The sequence below is a fragment of the Alosa pseudoharengus genome, unplaced genomic scaffold (genome assembly GCF_046254945.1).
Source record: "Alosa pseudoharengus isolate Yale_2024_CS ecotype anadromous, Long Island Sound unplaced genomic scaffold, YU_APseudo_1.1 YU_APseudo_1.1_scf_24, whole genome shotgun sequence".
Taxonomy (NCBI): Eukaryota; Metazoa; Chordata; class Actinopteri; order Clupeiformes; family Clupeidae; genus Alosa; species Alosa pseudoharengus.
The window spans coordinates 32,727,700-32,748,050 of record NW_027468689.1 but is presented as its reverse complement, the minus strand read 5'-3'; the positions used below and the strand labels follow the sequence as shown (position 1 = coordinate 32,748,050).

General features: G+C 39.9%; 1 protein-coding gene across 1 annotated transcript in view; it reads right to left on the bottom strand.

Moving 5' to 3' along the window:
• The window catches only part of LOC143141849 (high affinity choline transporter 1-like), an 80,297-nt gene that overhangs the window by 18,755 nt on the left and 41,191 nt on the right, over positions 1–20,351 (bottom strand). The window contains exons 5-7 of the mRNA XM_076302553.1: positions 16,622–16,765; positions 1,165–1,318; positions 504–718 (exon numbers count right to left, since the gene is read on the bottom strand). Coding sequence (XP_076158668.1) covers positions 504–718; positions 1,165–1,318; positions 16,622–16,765 — 513 coding nt within the window. The remainder of the gene's footprint in view (positions 1–503; positions 719–1,164; positions 1,319–16,621; positions 16,766–20,351) is intronic.

Genomic DNA, 20,351 nt, shown 5'->3' with positions numbered 1-20,351 from the left:
TCTGTGGATCCCCCTCTGCGCATATACAAATATTATTGAGACAAATTTAGCTCCATACCAAATTGATTTTGGAGCTGTGAGAGTAACAATCAAGGGTTGTTGTATTTGAACTGGACATATGTTATAGCCTACATGTGTAAATAAAGGTAACTAAGTTACTGTATCTGTTTGACTGAGTTATATTGGCTAGGCCATTGGTTAATGTTAATGTTATTTTTTTGTAAAAATATAAAGTAGCTTCTGATGTACTAAACTACTTTTGCAAAATGTATGTAACTTAGCTGTCTAGAGGAAGCATTTGTGTAGTTAAGCTTCATTTCATGTAGAGTAACTGGTAGCTTAGCTCACTACAAGTAGCTTGCCCCTCACTGAATTATACACACAATAATGCAAATCATTAGTCTTAACAGTAAAAGTACATTGATCAGGAGGTTGTTTATCTTTCAAAACTGATTTAGGCAGGGATTTTTTAGTAGGCCAGACTGACAAGTGACTTTGCAAACCTGTGTTCTGATGTTCTTGTAGATGTTTGTGGAGAACATGGATGTGCTGGAGAGGAGCGCTGAATCTGTGGAGGACATAACTGCTGCTGCAACTGCTGCTATTCCAAATATGGAGACGTAGGAGGGGGAAAGGTACTGCAAACAGATAGGCAGGATTCCATATGCTTCTCCTCGCTCGTATGGAGAGGGGGCACCATAATCAGTTTGATTCCAATCTGTGGACATGCATGCAGACATTATCACAGGGCTAAAAAAAGGCAGTAGACCAGTCAGAGTAAACACCATTTTAGCTGTCTAAAAGGTGTAGTCCACATTTCTGATGAAAGATGAAAGCTCAATGGTTAATCAAGCTATCACTACCATGCAGCTGAGAACTGTGTATTGACAACAGAGATGTATGAACACAGACAGTGAACACAGCTATACGTGAAGAGCAATTAGCTGAATTTGGTGAAAAAGTGTGTATTGTGGATCACACAGATTGCACCTTGCTGGAACATGCTGGAGAAACATTTTTTTCAGTGTATATCAGGACAGTGCGCTAAGTGGAGGCATACTATACAAATCATGTAAAATGTAACAACACATATAAGTTATAATGTGATCTGACATTAGAAAAAACTATTGGCATAATGTTTAGCAATATATAAAAAGCCCAAACCTGTAGACACAGCCACTGCTCCTATCAACACAGATGGAATGCCCAGGATAAGGATCATCATGGCTGCAGCAAAACACGTGATCTGCGCTTTGGCTGCAGTGGCGGCAGACAGGGTTCGCTGGTGAAAACACTGGAAACCTAGCGCTCCAATACTCTGTCCAATAAATGTATTAATACATTAACATTTTTTTAAAATGTATAGTATATATACTGTATATTAAAACATATTTTTGTTATGCCTAGCATGTAAACATATTCTGTGCTAATCACAAAATCCCAAAACTGGAAGGTTTGGTTCTACTGAAATCAAGGAGCGGAGTTGGGTTAGTGCAATATGAATAGTAGACCGTTTAAAAGTTGAATGTAGATAGTTTAAAAGTAGACCGTTTAAAAGTTGAATGTAAATAGTGTAGCGTCGGCGCAAAAAGACAGTGTTCGCGTTCTCCCGCGCAGGGGATCCTGGGATACGAGAGCGAACATTTGGGGGGTTTATGTCGTTATTGGGGGCCAAGCAGCGAAGCTGCGAAGGCACCCATTGAGTTACTAGCTTTTCCTATTATTACACTTCTGCCATTGGAGTCTATGGCAGCCCATAGAACGCCTGGCTAAAAAGTGCAGATTTTTTGGCAGAAAGTTTCGGGACACTCCACTGACCATTCACACTCATTTACGGACCTCTAAACCCAGCCATCTAGCGCCACCAACAGGTCAAAATCTGGCCGAAAATTGAACCGCTGGGTCTAAAGTTATGAAATTTGGCACACTGATTCAGCACTGTCCCATGATCACTCTCAACAATTTCCAGAACTCTATGCCCAACACTCTAGCGCCACCAATGGGTCGAACCTGGATTGCATTCACGCATGTGACCATTGAATGGTGCGTCCGATTTTCACATATCAGGCACCGTTGGAATCCCTGGACCGACTTAAGTTCAATGACCCCTATTACGTCACTTTCTGCCATATTGGACCTCCGCCATATTGGATTTAGTCCAAACTCTACGAAAAGTTTCAGCGGTCAGAAATTTCATCCGATTTTCATGGAACTTGGCGGAGATGATCTTCTCCCCGAGCCGCACAAACGATACTTGTCAGATTTTTCAATTTCATTTTTGTTTGCCCGTGACAGCCAATCAAATATGGTGATGAAGCCGCCAAACAGGAAGTGGACAAACATCTAGGTGACACTTTGAGTTAACACAGCAAAACTCGATAACATTAGTCAGGACACTTTCTCAATCACTCACAGCAATTTTTATGTATATACATTGAACGCTATAGCGCCACCACCAGTTCAATGTTGGACATGCAATCATGCGTGTGATCCTTGACTCTTTTGTCTGATTTTCACAATTGAGGTAGCATCTGAATCCTTGGACCATCCCGAGTTCATCGACCCCTATCCCATCACTTTCCGCCATATTGGACCTCCGCCATATTGGATTTAATACAAACTCTATGAAAATATTCAGCGGTTACAAATTTCATCCGATTTTCAAGGAACTTGGCGGAGATGATTTTCTGACCGAGCCACACAAACGATACTTGCCAGATTTTTCAATTTCAAGTTTGTTTGCCCGTGACAGCCAATCAAATATGGTGACGAAGCCGCCAAACAGGAAGTGGACTAACATATCGAAGACGCTTTGAGTTAATATAACAAAACTCGATACTATTAGTCAGGACACTGTCCCAATCACTCACAGCAATTTTTATGCATATACATTGAACGCTCTAGCGCCACCTGCAGTTCAATGTTGGACATGCGTTCATGCGCGTGATTCTTGACTCTTTTGTCTGATTTTCACAATTGAGGTAGCGTCTGAATCCTTGGACGATCCCGAGTTCATCGACCCCTATCCCGTCACTTTCCATCATATTGGACCTCCGCCATATTGGATTTAGTCCAAACTCTACGAAAAGTTTCAGCGGTTACAAATTTCATCTGATTTTCACGGAACTTGGCGGAGATGATCTTCAGACCGAGCCGCACAAACCATACTTGTCAGATTTTTCAAATTCCACTTTATTGGCCCATGACAGCCAATCAAATATGGCGATAAAGCCGCAAAACAGGAAGTGGGCTAACATCTCGGAGACGCTTTCATGTATGAAGTCCAAACTTGGTACAGGGACTTTGTATCTGATTGTGAGGACATGGGAAGAAATTGGCATCATTTGGCCTCCATAGGGGGCGCTGTAATACAGGAAGTGAGCTTGTATCTCAGCAACACTTCGGTGTATGAAGTCCAAACTTGGTACAGGGACATATTAGCTGATTGTGAGGACATGAAGGAAAGTGGTCTCATTTGGCCTCTAGGGGTGCTGTAATAAAGAAAGTGAGCTCACATCTCAGCAACACTTTGGTGTATGAAGTCCAAACTTGGTAGAGGGACATGGTAGCTGATTGTGAAGACATGCAAGGAAAGTGGTTTCATTTGGCCTCTAGGGGTGCTGTAATAAAGAAAGTGAGCTCACATCTCAGCAACACTTTGGTGTATGAAGTCCAAACTTGGTAGAGGGACATGGTAGCTGATTGTGAGAATGCACAAGGACATTGGTGTAATTTGGCTTCTTGCTGTGAGTGCTTGCTCATGCCATGGCAACGCCATTCCTGCTATAGCGCACTGCTTGGCCCCCACATTGCTGCTTGCAGCTATATTTCTCCTTAGTTTTGTGTGTAATGTTAGCGTCTTTATTGTAACATGTTTCCCTTTTAGTTCTCCCTCGTGTGTGATCCTTTTTGTGTGGGAGGCTGCGTCCTCCCCTGTATGTGTAGTGTGTGTACGTGCTTGACCTGCCCTGTTTGCATTTTGTTCTGTGTCTTGGTCTTGGTCTTGGTCTGTGTCCCTGCTCTCGTTCTCAGTGAATAAACCTTTTGATTGGACAACTGTGTGTGTCGCTATCAAATCGTTACATTGGTGTCAGAAGCGACTTTCGGACATGGCCTCCACTCAGCGAGAGAAGCTAGGAGCGGGAGACCTCACCACTGGGTGGAGGCCCACACAAGAGGATCCAGAGAGAGCCCTTATAAGGGTTGCTGAAGAGCTTGAGGCCTTCTATCGTTACTGCCGCCGGAGGAGAGGAGCTGTCGCCTGGACCTGCCTGCTGCCATGGGAGGAGATCTCGCCGGAAGAGGGGCCTGAAGAAGCGGTCGCGGAGAAGACGACGCTGGCCTGGGCGCTGACTCCACGGCGAGCCGCGACGCGTGAGCAGAGCCAAGGGAGTGCGGCAAGGAAGAGGTTCCTAGACGATGGACGGTTGGCGGAGCCGCTGAGGACAGCGAACTCACGACGGTGGGGCAGCTTCGATGGAAAGGCCCTCTGAACTTTAAAAAAACTTTTGAGTGCGTGTGAGAGGCACCGTGCTGTGTGGGCGCCCGTTCTAGTTGGCCTGTTGGCCGGCGCCTTTTGAAAAAGTTTGTGTGTGGAGTTCGATAGCACGACCATCTCGGGGGTCGTGCCTTCGCCGAAGCCGCGAAGCAGTGGAACGGGCCGGGAACAGAGCAGTACGGCTCTGCGAGATGGCAACACGAGGAGGGACGCCGAAGACGGTAGCTGCAGCGGGAGAGCTCAGCGCGGTCCGGTTGCTGTGGAGTCGGTGCCTGTCTGTCCTGGTCGGCGACTCGACGGAGCGGAGTGGCGTTGGCGCAGCTTCATCTGGCCCCCCTCGAACCCCGGTGCTTGGTACAGTGTCGACGGTTGTAAGGCCACCTAGGGCCCCGTCTGGAGAGGAGGAGTGCCGCGGTGTCACGCCGCGGAAAGTGCAGCCTGAGGGCGGCTGCTGAGAGGGAGCTGGTGACGAGCGGGTCGGCCACGTGGCTGCTAGCACGCCCGAACTGGATTGCTAGCAGCGTGGCGCCCCGTTGAGTGAGCTCCTGCGGCGCGTGCACCCCACGTGAGTTGGCGGTACTGTCGCACTGAACTGAGTGGCGGGCAGCGCGCGCCGACGCTAGCATGTGGCTACCTCGTGGTCGTTGCCGAGGACGGCAACGGCTTGTTGGGGGAGCTATGTAGCATCGGCGCAAAAAGACAGTGTTCGCGTTCTCCCGCGCAGGGGATCCTGGGATACGAGAGCGGACATTTGGGGGGTTTATGTCGTTATTCTCCTTAGTTTTGTGTGTAATGTTAGCGTCTTTATTGTAACATGTTTCCCTTTTAGTTCTCCCTCGTGTGTGATCCTTTTTGTGTGGGAGGCTGCGTCCTCCCCTGTATGTGTAGTGTGTGTGCGTGCTTGACCTGCCCTGTTTGCATTGTGTTCTGTGTCTTGGTCTTGGTCTTGGTCTGTGTCCCTGCTCTCGTTCTCAGTGAATAAACCTTTTGATTGGACAACTGTGTGTGTCGCTATCAAATCGTTACAATAGTTTAAAAGTTGTTGACAGACTGAAATTTAATTAATGTTGATATTCAAATACAGTAGTTTAATGGCTGTGTATAGGTAGATAGTTGAATGTTGGAAATGGCTCTAATGTTTGCTAGCAGTTATGTTAACATATTTAACTATGCTAACCATGCTACTTAGCTAATGTTTTCAAGCAGTTTTGCAAAAAATGTTAACAATGCTAACTAAGCTAACTAGGCTATGCTAACTAGCTACAGTTGGCGGGAGTCGTTGTTGATGACAAGTGAAACCAGTGCCTGTAAGTAAAACGTAATTGTCAACGTGAACTCGCTAGCCTAGCATGTTTTATTTATGCACATTTGGACAATGTTAGCACTCGCTAGCCAAGCTAAGTTCAAACCTACTACTAAACCTACTAGCTGTTAGCCAATCAGAGTCAAGCAGCTTAGCTCGTTGAATATTAATGAGAACTGGTGCAAATCGAGCCGAGTCTTCATGCAGGCTTTCAATACCACACTAGAATGGCTTGAAACAAGGTAACCAAGGCATGTTTTCCACAAAAAATGTTACAGAGTCCATGGTAGAACTTCAGACATTGTTGCTAGGTTACGGGGACGCTGGTGAGACACGCCGCTCCGTCTGGCATCATGTTTTTGTTTGTATTTATGTAATGTTCGTAATTTTATGTAATGTTCTGTTAATTTTTTGTATTTATTTTTCTAGTTAAATGTAATCACTCTTTATTTATGTTATTTTCGATCGTTTTTGTGTTATTCTTAGTAGAGATGTCCGATAATATCGGCCCACCGATATTATCGGCCCGATATTAGCATAAAAATGTAATATCTGTTAATATCGTTATCGGATTTTTTTTGCCTTAAAACCGATAAAATAATGCTTGCGTTACACCCAAATAGTGCCTATGCGCTCCTGAAGCGTTTACCGGCGCACAGATGATGACCTCATCAAGCTGCGTCTTGAAGCATACAAACAAGCGTGGATGGCTGCAGTAACAAACTTGCTCGCCCTGTTTCAACATTATGTTTGTGGTTTGGAATTGGCCATGGCCGCCGTAGCCCCTTGAGTTGGCCGTGACGCCCCTTTGAAAATCAGAGGTTTACAGGCCACGGTGGCCTTGGTGCCCCCTTTAAATATTCTGCTTTGCGTCCTACTAATAGCGATATACCTATGGCCAAATTACGCAGTGGAGAAAGTGACAGCGCAAGAAAGTGCGTCCAAATTAACCCATTCTTCTCAGTTGAACTACTCGCGAAGTAGCCTACTCATCACACAGACATCACAAGTATCACATGAAAGAGCTTTTTCTCAGCTTTTAAACGATGTTAGCCGCTAATTGCTGTGGTGAACGGTTCGCGAGAAAAGTAAATAATACCATTCAATCATAAATTCTACTGAAGGTTTTGCGTCCATCTCCCTACCCATTCATCTCGGTGGAATACTTCAGAACCCTTCGTTTAACATATGACAAACCATATATCAGAATAAACAGCAGACCTTACCGAACAGAAAGGTGTAAATCAGTCCCCTGTACAGTTAGCCGTTCAAGACTAATCCCGTTTTGAATTTGCAGTAAATTTCAACATACATGGATGTCTCCAAATTTGGGATTTAAGTTTTACACTGTGTTTAAATTGTTCCACATTATTTCATAACGGGCCAAATACAAAACAAATATTACAAATGTCGCCTAGATATCGGTAAATCAGAGGACAGCTGACTGTAAGAGTTTGTGAAAGTAGCCTTAATGATCACAAAATGCTAAGCATGCATCTAGGCTATTTGAGTTTCTTAAAGCTGAGCTGTGCTTAAATTGTTCAATACATGATTTCATAACAGGCCAAATATAAAATAAATGTTAAATATAGCCTAGATATCTGAAAATATTAGATGATCAGATGATTTACAGTTATATGTAATATGTCATGTTTTATGTTTTTGTATGATGCAGGTCTACTGCAGTTAATACAACTTTGATCATTTTTATAGCCTACTACTGTATAGTTAACTTTGGCCTTGGTGCCCTGACATGTGGCCTTTGTGCCCCCCACCAAATATGCCCAACTGAAGGCCAAGTGGCCTGGCCCCTAAAATGGTGAAATTCCAAGCCTGATTGTGGGTATGGCCCATTATGTACTTCACCTCAAGCCTGAAGTATTTTTGTAGCTCAAACAAATGTTTTCAAAATTGTGCAGTATAGTTGATTGCCACATTGTAATTGACTCATATTTGTGAATTCATTCAATTAAGGTGATTGAGTTTTAGTTAAAGAAACAGTTCATGAAGCATCCTACAAATGCAGGCTCATTTAACACAGAAAAAGGGTAGCCTGTCATACACTATGCCTGTTATTTTAGTTGGCTTTACATTCTGCTATGTTGCACATAGTTGTTCAGGTACAATGTTTTATCATTTGTGAAGAAGTCAAATTTGCCCTATTTGTTGTGGGCATTGTCAAGATGATCTCAGGGAGAGTGTAATCCAAACTGTTGTTTGAGACAATTAAAAAAAATAAAATAAACATGGCACTTTTTCCCTAAATTAAGTTGAAGTATTTTTCTTATTTTGCACAGACAATGTTAACATTTGGAAAGCCTTGTTGCATTCAAGAATGCATCCAGTGGGGCATCACAATAACATTAAGCATGTTGTGTTAATTCCACAACAGGAGATATGTGATATTACCTAAATTAGTTTTGAGGAAAAATAACCCACATATCGACATCGGTATCGGCTGATATCGGAATCGAAATTTGAGAGTTGGACAATATCGGCATATCGGATATCGGCAAAAAAGCCAATATCGGACATCCCTAATTCTTAGTCCTTTTTTCTGATTAACAAACTCGGCTGACACCATCAACGTCAAGTTAACGTTAACCAGCTTCCATTGGGCTGATGAGCGCCTTGGCTAGCCTGCCTTATGTCTCTGAAGTCCCTCATCCATCTGTGACGCTGCACATCCAATGTCTGGACGGAGGGATTGCTCAGCAAGGGTGCCTAACTTCAATCTGCAAGAGATCTGCAGCTGCGGCTGACATGCGAGCTGCCATGCTAGCATCTACCGGTGCCTGGAGTCTGGATTGAGTGCTAAGAAACTCTGATGACAGCGTCAACCATGAACAACAAACAACAAACGGTCACTGTCTAGGACCACCGAGCTGATAATCAGCAGGGTCGCCCATCACAAATTCGGACTGTCTAGTCCTTCCAGTGCTCTCCAGACTGCCAGTGAATTCTCTGGGTTGGTCAGTTATAAAGAACTTTGTTGGTGTTGCATCGTGAAACTGTGCGCAGTTTTCACGCGGGTCATCTTTGCCCTTGGACATTTTCAGCCGGTTGGAAATTGGACTAATTTTATTTTTAATTTTTATTTATTTTATTTATTAATTTGTTTGTTGTATGTCTTGGTGTCACGGGTACGCTGGCGACTACGTCGCTCCATCCGGCATCTTTTGTGTTTGTTATTTCTTAAATGTATGTCTTGGTGTCACGGGTACGCTGGTGACTATGCCAAAGATTGTTAAGGCGGAGCAAGATACTTCGTCGTAGTTCATGTCTATGGGCGCGAAATGGGGATCGAATCCTGTCTGCATAAAGAGGCGTGTCGATGACGTATTGATGAGCGTACGTTGCAAACCGCCAACAGCAGCGGCATAAATAACCGGCGCACACCTGATATAAAGTCGATTTTCTCCAGACTGGAATGCTCAAAAATGCTAAAAATGTACCTGAAATGTTCACAAGGGTTTGAGGATCATGAAAACGTGCCCGAAATTCACATTCCTAACTCTATAGAACTAAGACCTTAGCATATGTGGTAAAATTCTGAGCTATGCCCATAGACTTCAATGGAGCAGTCGCTGCCTCTGCTCTGCATAAAGGGGGATTTTGACCCCCCCCTCGTGCGATCCGGGTTCCTGGAAGTGGCTCCTGATGAAGTATCTTGCTCCGCCTTAACAATCTTTGACTACGCCGCTCCGTCCGGCATCTATTATCTTTGTTAGTCTGTGTCAATGACAATGTCTTATATGTGGAGCGCTTTGGGTTGCACTCTGTGCATGTTAAATGCGCTATACAAATAAATCTGACTTGACTTGACTTGAATGTGTGTGGCAGGGCATCTTTAATGAATGTTGATATTCAAATAGTTTAATGGCTGTGTATAGGTAGATAGTTGGCGATAACTGAAAGTTGGAATGGCTCTAATGTTTGCTAGTAGTTATGCTAACAATTTTTAACTATGCTAACTATACTTAGCTAATGTTTTTAACAGTTTTGCTGAAAATGCTAACAATGCTAACTATGCTAACAATGTTAGCTATGCTAACCATGCTACTTAGCTAACTTAGCTAATGTTTTCTAGCAGTTTTGCTAAAAATGCTAACAATTTTAACTATGCTAACAATGTTAACTATGCTAAGTAGCTACAGTGGGTAGGAGTCGTAGTTGATGACAAGTGACGGTTATAATAACTGAACAGTTAACCCTTACGAGCCCGACCGTTCTAATTTCGTTACAAAAGTAACGATGGCCAATCGTCTAATATCTCAGCTGTCCAATGACTGATTTTATTTCTGAAATCTTCCCCGTAATGCTGACAACATAAGCTTCAATTTGATATGATTGGTTAAGGGGTTTATGGCGCGAAATGTTTTGGATACTTGAAGATGAGTCTTGAAAAAATATTTTCACTTGAGTCGGTGCATTTGACGTGGACAGCCGGATGCCACCTGCACTTAAGTTGGAGTTTACCTCGACTGGAAACAACACAGCTGGATAAACTGAGGTAATATTGTTTTTACATCGGTTCTAGTTATGGTTTATCTTAATTTGAAATCCTTAAATCATGTTATTTGACAGTAATATGCTTTCTCATCAGCGTCAACATTATGGCTTAGCGGGGGGCTAGTGCATCGTCACGTAACTTTAGCTAACTGTATAATTCTGAACTGCTTGCAATATTATCGTTTGCTTTTGATGTCAGTTATTTTCATTTGACAGTTTCATTTAAAAACCTGTTAGTATATAACCTGTAGGTAAGTTTGTTTTCTAGTACCAAATTGCTTGTTAGGTCAAGCATTATTGGTAAGACAGTATAGCAAACCAAAGCTGAATAAATCAATGGGCGCCGCGTTTCTAAGTTGCGTTCTCTTACATGAAATAAGTTGAGCGATATTTTTACTCATCTCAATATGTAACGTTAGTTGTAGAAAATAAGATGTGAAATCACATATTCTGTCAGAAATGTAATTCACTTATTGCCTTTCCTCCGGTTGTTATCTGTAGTGCAGTCTGTAGTGAACTATTTTAGCTTGCTAACTTCTAAATGACAAACATCAGACGTGCTTGTCTCAACATTTTCTAAGATGGTATGACTTGAAATAGATGAAGCACAACTCCTCTCAATATTTAGTTATAGAAAACATGATGTGAAATCACATATTCTGTCAGAAATGTCATTATTGCATTTCAGCAGTTTGTTACTAGGTGAAATGTAATCTGTCTTTATCTTGATGCCAGCCAGGCAATCAGATTTAGCTAAACCCATGTGTAATACAATGACTTTTCATAGGCCTACTTAGAAATATTTTGAGTATATTCTGAGGATGCTTCAATAGTTTAGGCTACCTCTTCTTTTGTGTGCATACATGCACAAATCTGTAGTTTTGTGATTTTATTTTTTACATTAATAAAGGTATTTGTATGATTTCGCTCTTGTTTCAGATGGAGGATGACAAGACCTACACAGACCTTCTCGCAAGCCTGAAGAGGTAGCTGACTGCTCATGAGCTTGCGCTCACAATGCTGAAGCATGAGGGGATGGAGGAAGAAGGTATAGATTTATGTGCCGTGCGTAGGATGGTGCAGACTAAAAAACTGTGAAATAGACTTGTTATGTTCTTTTTTACTCACATTGTTGTCCCAGGCATATGTGGTTTTACCAACCGGAAGGAATGGGAGCTTGTGCTTAGTAGGCCATCGTATGCAAACAGTGCAGGGGCATGGGACAAAGACCCCAGAAGAGTTTCACAGGTTTCTGGGATTGATCATTTACATGGGGTTCACTTCCCTCCCTAATATCCATTGCTACTTGGGAACCAAGTCTTGGCAGGGATCAGGGGACATTGACCAAATGATGAATACATATTGTGTACTCCAAAAAACGCAGAATACCAGAAAGCACTTTTTCTCCATTGACATTGCCGTTGTCAGTAGCTTCTTGTTATTTCAAGTTTGACAATGCAATGCAGAATCTGGTGTTGAACCTAGGTTTGGTAGCTACAACCAGAAATAATTTGGAGGAAATCTATCACAACAGCTGGTAGGCATTTCCGTTGAAATTTCAGCCTCACCTTCAGCTGCTCCAACTACTACTCTGTCGTCTTTCCATCAAGTACATATTCCTGTACAGCAGGAGCTTGTTATAAAAAATGTACATAATAAAACTAAAGTAGCTTGTATGGCCCTGGAGTGTAACGGTAGGCAAATTTTTTTTATTGATAAACAAATTGCTGTCAGATTTGGCATTCTGCAAAAGGGGATGCGTTTAGTAATGAGTCATAGCTCTTCTGTGTTCAACCTTCAGGTTCCCCACCCCACCTTTCCCTATCCTCCTCTGTAAGTGTGTGTGTGTGTGGGTATGAGTTTGTGTGTATATGTGTGTATGTGTTTAGTCTACACAGGCTTGTTCTAAGTATGTAATCCACTTTCAAATGTTTAGAACACATTGAGTTTTGAGTGATGTTGATTGTATTCCTAGCTTTTCATGAATAATAATACATTTTATATATGTATATCATTTTCATATTATACTGATTTATATAAGGAAGTTGTATTTGTTGAATCAAATGTATTTTATGTCTCTTTTCCGAAATGGTCTTCAATGAATACAGTATACTTACTTCCTGTATTACTGGTAAGGTACAGTATGTTTTTTTTAATGTCATTCTTATTGACTGTAGCATTTGCTTATATACAAATAAATGGTTTATTCTTATAGACCAGGGGTGGGCAACTAATTTCCCCAAGGGGCCACATGACAAACTGGGACTGTTGAGGAGGGCCGGACCCAAAATACCGAACTCAAGCCTGAACTCAATTCTGTTCAATTCTATTCTGTTCTTGTATAACATTAAGTAAATCATATGGTTTTGTTTACTAGTCGTAAGAACAGATGAAAATGTGAGGGAGACAAAGGAAAAACAGCAATATTTAATCTATGTCCAGTATTTAATCCTCATTCTCGAAAATTATTTTTTGACATTGACATTTTTTTTCAGTTTTCAAAGACTGATATAAAAAAGTACTACAATATCTATATAATTAGGCTAGGTCATGAAAATGTGAAGGAGTCAGTACAACCGATAGGCCTGTGCCACCATTTCATCAACACTCAGCAATATTTCATCATTAAATCATTACCATTATTAAATTAACTCTATGCAGAATTAGACTACGAAAATGTGGAGCAGACAATAGTAGGCTGTCATTAGTTAATCAACATGCACAAAGAAAACTATTTAAAAAATGTAGGCTATGTTTTTGCTTTAACTTTATGCACATAACTGTGATTGGTCAACTCGCTCTTTGTGTTGAGCCGGCTGCTTCAAGCAACCTGTGGGTAGTAGCATCATACTAGTTCGCTAACATAAGCTTTGCAAATAAACTCAGACATATTTTGGTTACAATTACGGGGTTATCCGATTGTAAACTGTCTATCTGCCAGTAACGTTTTGAAATGAACACTTCGTATCGCCAACGAGCAGCTGTAGGAGTTCGTTCTAACAACCTTTGCGGTGGTGAGCGACGCAGACATAAAAGACACAAAACTTTGAAAGGTTTACGCCGACGTAAAGGCAACTGCATTGTGTCGACGCAGAAGCATAAATTCACCAGCACATCAGTGAGGGTATTTACGTCGTATGCATCCACGCACAAATGTATGGGCGTAGCAGTCGCTTTCAAAATAAAAACAACGATATTGATTTGCATGCATTATCTCTATGCTAGGCTCTTGACTATTGTTCTTTCACGGACCTTACGCGGGCCGGTCAGGGAAAGCCCACGGGCCGGATGTGGCCCGCGGGCCGTATGTTGCCCATGTATGTTATAGACCATATACATCTAAACCATTGTTTCTGACTTGGTTATTAGTTTTTATGCATACTTTTATGTTGTTGGTGAGAAAGTGAATGTGAATTCTGTCAACATTCTAAATCCCGTTTCCTGCATTTTTTACACTGATCACTAAAAATCACATAACTTTTGAAAGGTTAATGATATTCCAATACAGTCTTTTTTGTTAAATAGCCCACAACTTGCTGAACATTTCATACACTCTATATTTTTCTCTATCTTGTAGAGAAATATGATGAAAATTCATTTTTATGTGAATGAAATTAAATTTTGACAAATTCCGGATATACATTTGGAGAGGATTTTCAAATACTGTTCATTACTATATCAACATTACCATATGTATTTTACATCATTTCATAGAACTGATCCTTCTGATTACAATGGTATGTATATCCCATTGATGGTATGTATTATACTCAAGAAATAAGGTTTTTTGTGTGAGGAGGTCATCCAGCACCAAAAATGGAATGTTCGGCACGGGCACGAAAGGGTTAAAAAGTTCAGTAGTTTAATGGGTTAAATTGTTTAACAGTGAATTATTGTAGTGAGGACTTTTATTTTGAAACAGTTTTGGGCAGAGGAAACAGTTGAACAGGATGTGTAGTCTTAAGAGAGCCAGATTGTATGCTTAAAGCCTGAGACTGGCTGTTGCTGCAGGTGGCCTGGCCACCTGGCATAGGATTCTAATTGCTTAATGGCCGTATTGTGATGTCTCAATCACAATGTTAAGTCTATGGGGATTTTTAAAAAGTTTTTCATTAATAGTTTAAAAAATATAAAAGTTACAAAGTTGAAAAGACATAGCAACCTGGTCTGTTTGAAGACCTACGTTACAAAGTTTGAACGAAGTTTCTAAGTTAAACTGTTCAAGAGAAATTGCGTACAGCAATCCAGGGAGGCTACCCGTAGACCTACACAGGTAAGTGGATTCAATGTTGTAACCCACACAACAAACTTTTCTTACAATTCGCATGGCACCCTAACTCAGGTGGACATCAAACAATCCGTGATTCCATGCTAGTACAAGTGCTTTATAAATTCACATTTAAAGGTCTGTTTTATGACCTTTTATGAGCATGTAGCTTCTATTGTAAAATCATGTCATGTCATGTTTATGCTTTACAACAGGAAGATCAGACCTTATCTGACACAAGATTCCACACAACTTCTTGTTCAGACCATGGTCATCTCCAAGCTGGACTCTTGTAATTCACTATTAGCTGGCTTACCCGCTTGTGTAATAAGATCATTACAGTTGATTCAGAATGCTGGAGCACGCCTGGTCTTCAATCAGCCAAAGAGGACACATGTAACCCCTCTCCTAGTTACTCTCCATTGGCTCCCTATAGTAGCCAGAATTAAATTTAAATCTCTCACTTTGGCCTATAGAACACTGACTGGATCTGCTCCTAGTTATTTTAATTCAATAATTAAGACGTACATCCCCAACCGCCCACTGCGGTCTTCTGATGAGCGTCTGTTGTGTCGACCAGTCATAAACACTAGGTCTAATTCAAGACTCTTTTCCTCAGTGGTTCCATGTTTGTGGAATGAGTTGCCCAGTGCTTTCCGTTCCTGTGGTAGTTTTGGGTCGTTTAGGAGGGGTCTAAACACATTCCTATTCAACATGCACTTAATTCTTTAAGCGCTTCTTAAGCGTAATGGTTTGTATAATATTGTTTTATTTCCATTAGGCGGTTGATTAATTTGACATTATTGTTTATTATTGACATTCTCCTTAATGTAGTCTTACCATGTCATTGTTTTTATATTATTGATTGAATGGACATTATTGTTTATTATTGCTTTTTTCCCTCATTTTCATTGCTTATTTTATTAGGCTATTGATTGAATTGAAATTGTTGTTTATTATTGCTATTCTCCTTATTATAGTTTGACCAACATTCTAATCTGTTCCCTGTTAAATTTTAAATATTATGTTGTTTTTGCGTGTTTGCTGGGAATACACACTCAAACAAAATCAAGCCTAGCCTACACTGTATTCTAAGAAAACATGTTTTGTCAATGCGTTTTGAATTGTATACATTTGTGTGTAACTGATTCAAACATAACCGGATCATATGATGGATGTGATTGTGATATGACAACAAAATATTTTTTTATACATAATTGTATAGTTTTGACTGGTGTTTCATTTCGCAAAACATCTTAGGGATTCTGCTACTTGGGTGTGGTGTTGTGTTGATTGTGTGTAGTATTTCAAAACAATGGGAAACAAACTGTAAACAGGTCCAAGAAAGACTAGGGCAGCATTATAGTGTGATTAATTTAAACCATTTGAGACATACAATCAGGCGAAATATCCCCGCTGAGGCTGTTCTGCACTGAAACCCCTATCTTACCCTGGGCAATTTAGATCAGAACCAATTTTGAAGTCACCTGTCTGACATTAGATATTCCATTAGAATCACTGTAGTAATTTAGACTTGTACCGCTTTACGTACTTATTCAATCTGACCAGAGCATATTTGTATGCTTTTAAAGTGTATATGAAGCGTACACATTCAAAAACACTTTTTAAACACATTGTTACATCAAGCCAGAGATGGAGTGTAAATTGTTGTTTGATTTATGCCTACTTGCTGTGTAAATGTCCAATAACTGGGTTTTTAGTCAGTGACAACCCAGTGACAAAAACCCAGTTTATAAGAAAACATTCTGTCCAACTTGGTGGTTTTACGTAAATATACTATCCACTTAGCCAACTGGCGCGTTATCTGCACGCATTTTGAGCTATCTGCGTGTATGTCAACTCCGCGTGAACATACACGCCACTTAACGTCTCACTTCTGCATTAGGGTTAGGGTTAGGTTATGACGTTGATAAACACGCCAAAATGCTATTATGCATTAGAGAACACACTAGTGGCCATCGGCGTGTCATACATACGCAGTTCATGATATCAGTCTGTTTTGTCCCTCAAAGCTACTTGCCAGCACTAAAGAATCATCCAGCCATCTCCAGATGTCCTGTGTCTGCAGATGACCAATCCAAGGAGGTTGGTAGGTGTGATTGAAGGCTGTTATGCTGATGTCAACAGGGATGGGATTCAGGAGGATGAATGGCACACAGAGCCACTAGAGGGGAACACATGATAACACTATAAACAAGAACACACAAAGATCTCATGGGTCAATAATGAATAAGCCCATCTCATAAAACAAATGTCTTGATAAAATGTGTAAAGAATTTAATACATTTAAAACATCTAAAATACATTAATCCATTTGTGCCCATGCCGAACATTCCATTAAATGATAAATGATAAATACATATGTAATGTTGATATAGTAATGAACACTACAGTCTTTGGAAAATCCTCTCCAAATGTATAACCAAAATTTGTAAAACATTAACTTTTTTCACATATAAAGGAATTTTCATCATATTTCTCTACAAGATAGAGAACTATATAGTGTCTAACATGTTTAGCAACTCATGGGTTATTGGAATATGCTTAACTTTCAAAAGTTGTGATAAATTTAGTGACCAGTGTAAAAAAAATGCAGAAAACTGGATTAAGAATGTTGACAAAATTCACATTCACTTTCTCACCAGCAACATAAAAATATAGATAAAAACTGATAATATAGTCAGACATAATGGTTTAGATTTATTTGGTCTATAAGAATAAACTATTTATTTGTATAAGGAAATGATAGTCAATAAGAATGACATTTAAAAAAACATAACATTACCAGTAGTAAAGGAACTAAATATATATTTAATTAAGACCATTTCGGAAGAGACATAAAATACATTTCATTCAACAGATACAACTTCCTTTTATAAATCAGTATAATATAAAACTATGTACATATATAAAATATATTATTTATGAAAAGCTAGCAATACAATCAACTTCAACATCACTCAACAATAAATGTGTTCTAAACATTTGAAAGTAATCATTTTTAGCAGTTTTGCAAAAAATGCTAACTAGCATGCTAGCATGCTAACTATGTTAACCATGTGACTTAGCTAACTTAGCTAATCATTTTTAGCAGTTTTATAAAAAATCCTAACTAGCATGCTAACATATTAGCATGCTAACTATGCTAACCATGTGACTTAGCTAACTTAGCTAATCATTTTTAGCAGTTTTGCTAAAAATGCTAACTAGCATGCTAGCATGCTAACATGCTAACTATGTTAACCATGCTAACTAGCTACAGTGGGTAGGAGTCATAGTTGATGACAAGTAACAGTTACAATGGCTGAACAGTTAAAAAGTTCAGTAGTTTAAAGGGTTAAATTGTTTAACAGTGAAATATTGTAGTGAGGACTTTTATTTTGAAACAGTTTTTGGCAGAGGAAGCAGTTGAACAGGATGTGTAGTCTTAATAGGGCCAGTTTGTATGCTTAAAGCCTGAGACTGGCAGTTGAAACAGGTGGCCCGAACACCTGCCATAGGATTCTAATTGCTTAACGGCCGTATTGTGATGTCATAATCATAATGTTAAGTCAATGGGGAAATTTTGATTAGTTTTTAACCCTTAGAACCCGATTCAAAGTGCGTCAAAAAACACACCCTTTCTTCTCTGTTACATTGCTCCGGAATGGTTCATCGCAGCGAGATGAAACCTTTATTGCACGACAGAGCAGAAGTGGGGCTTTCCAACGAGACTACACACTTGTCTGTACGATCAAGTATGAAAATTAAAAAAAATCATGAAATTAAATCAAATTGCATCATATTTACAGTCTATACTTCTCTGCATTCACCTGCACACACATTACTCTAGTTTGAATTACTCGCGAACCCGTGATCACATCGATATGGCAAGCATATCAGATGAAAGAGGGGGCACAGGGCTATCCATTGGTACCATGTTTATCGATCCTTCTGGCTTATAAAATCAGACGAAGTGACTGCAAAATAATAACGTCATGTACACAAACCAACGCTGCACACTCATTACTCTCGTTTGAATTACTCGCGGACCCGTGATCGCATAGATATGCCACGCATGTCAGATGAAAGAGGAGACACAGAGCTATCATTTGATACCAAGTACATCCTTCTGGGTTATAAAACAGACGAAGTGACAGCAAAATAATAACTTCATATAGCTGGACTTACCCCACGTTTTTGTCTGTTCGTGTGGCAAAGCATGTTTATAATCCAATGCTATCATGTGTTTCTCTATGGCAAAGCATGTTCATATTCCGGTTTTGAGATCCTAGCAAATTCCTGCATGGCATCCAATTCAAGGCTCACATTGCATCCCAATTTGTTCAACAAATAAACACCTTTTTTGCCTTTACTTTGTTCATGGCAATGCAGTAAAGAGTTGAGAATTATTATGACTGCATACACACAGGCACGCAGGCTAACACGCAACCTCGGGTCAAGTCAGGTCAGATCAGTTCGTGTCACAGATATGGAGCGCAGAAAGGTCATTTTTCATCTCTAAATAAAAAATGGCATTTATTTCCGTAAATCCCACAGCAAATATTTCTGTAAATTGCTCAGCCACAGAGTATCCCTCCAACATGGCAATTATATTGCCCGATTCAGGACAGTCTGCCCTACACACACATGAAATGCATGTAGAGCTGTGAGCTTGCAGTGGTGAGATACATGTCAAAATATAAGAATTTTTATAATACACTTTTTATATTTTAATTCTTTAAAAATCAAAATAAAATCAATGCTAGTATTAATACATGGAATGATGGCAGATCTGAATAGCCTAAACTCTCCTGAAAAAAACAATATATAATATATGTGTGTGGCACTTACAATGACCAGAATAAATCCTTATGAATAAAGGTAGTGAAAATGCCCTAAAAACAGCTTAGGGTTCTAAGGGTTAATTAATAGTTTAAAAAGTATAAAAGTTACAAAGTTGAAAAATACAAAGCTCACATGTCCTAAGTAAGACCTACGTAACATAGTTTGAATGAAGTTTCTACGTTAAACGGTTGAAGCTGCATTAAGTGCGTTAGAAGAAGAATAATAATAACTAGAAAAGCATTTCCTGAAGGAAATACAGTGCATGAAAATGCAAAAAATATGATGTAAAATATCATACAGAGTAAAAACAAACTATATTGGTTGCTAGGTAGATGAGGTTTAATATAGTTGGAGTGACTGAACAGTTAAATAGGTGGATAGTTTATATGGTTAAATGATTTGCTTGGTAGATAAGGTTTAATATAGTTGGAATGATTGAACGGTTAAATAGGTGGATAATACTTAACTTAGTTAACTTAGCTAATGTTTTCATTTTTAGTAGTTATGCTAACTAGTATGTTAGCAATGCTAACATGCTAACTATGTTAACCATGTGACTTAACTAACCTAGCTAATCATTTTTAGCAGTTTTGTTAACTATGCTAACTAGCATGTTAGCAAGCTAACTATGCTAACCATTTTACTTAGCTAACTTAGCTAATCATTTTTAATAGTTTTGCTAAAAATGCTAACTAGCATGTTAACATGCTAACTATGCTAACCATGTGACTTAGCTAACTTAGCTAATAATTTTTAGCAGTTTTGCTAAAATGCTAACAAGCATGTTAACATGCTAGCATGCTAATTATGCTAACCATGTGACTTAGCTAACTTAGCTAATCATTTTTAGCAGTTTTGCTAAAAATGCTAACTAGCATGCTAACTATGCTAACCATGCTAACTAGCTACAGTGGGTAGGAGTC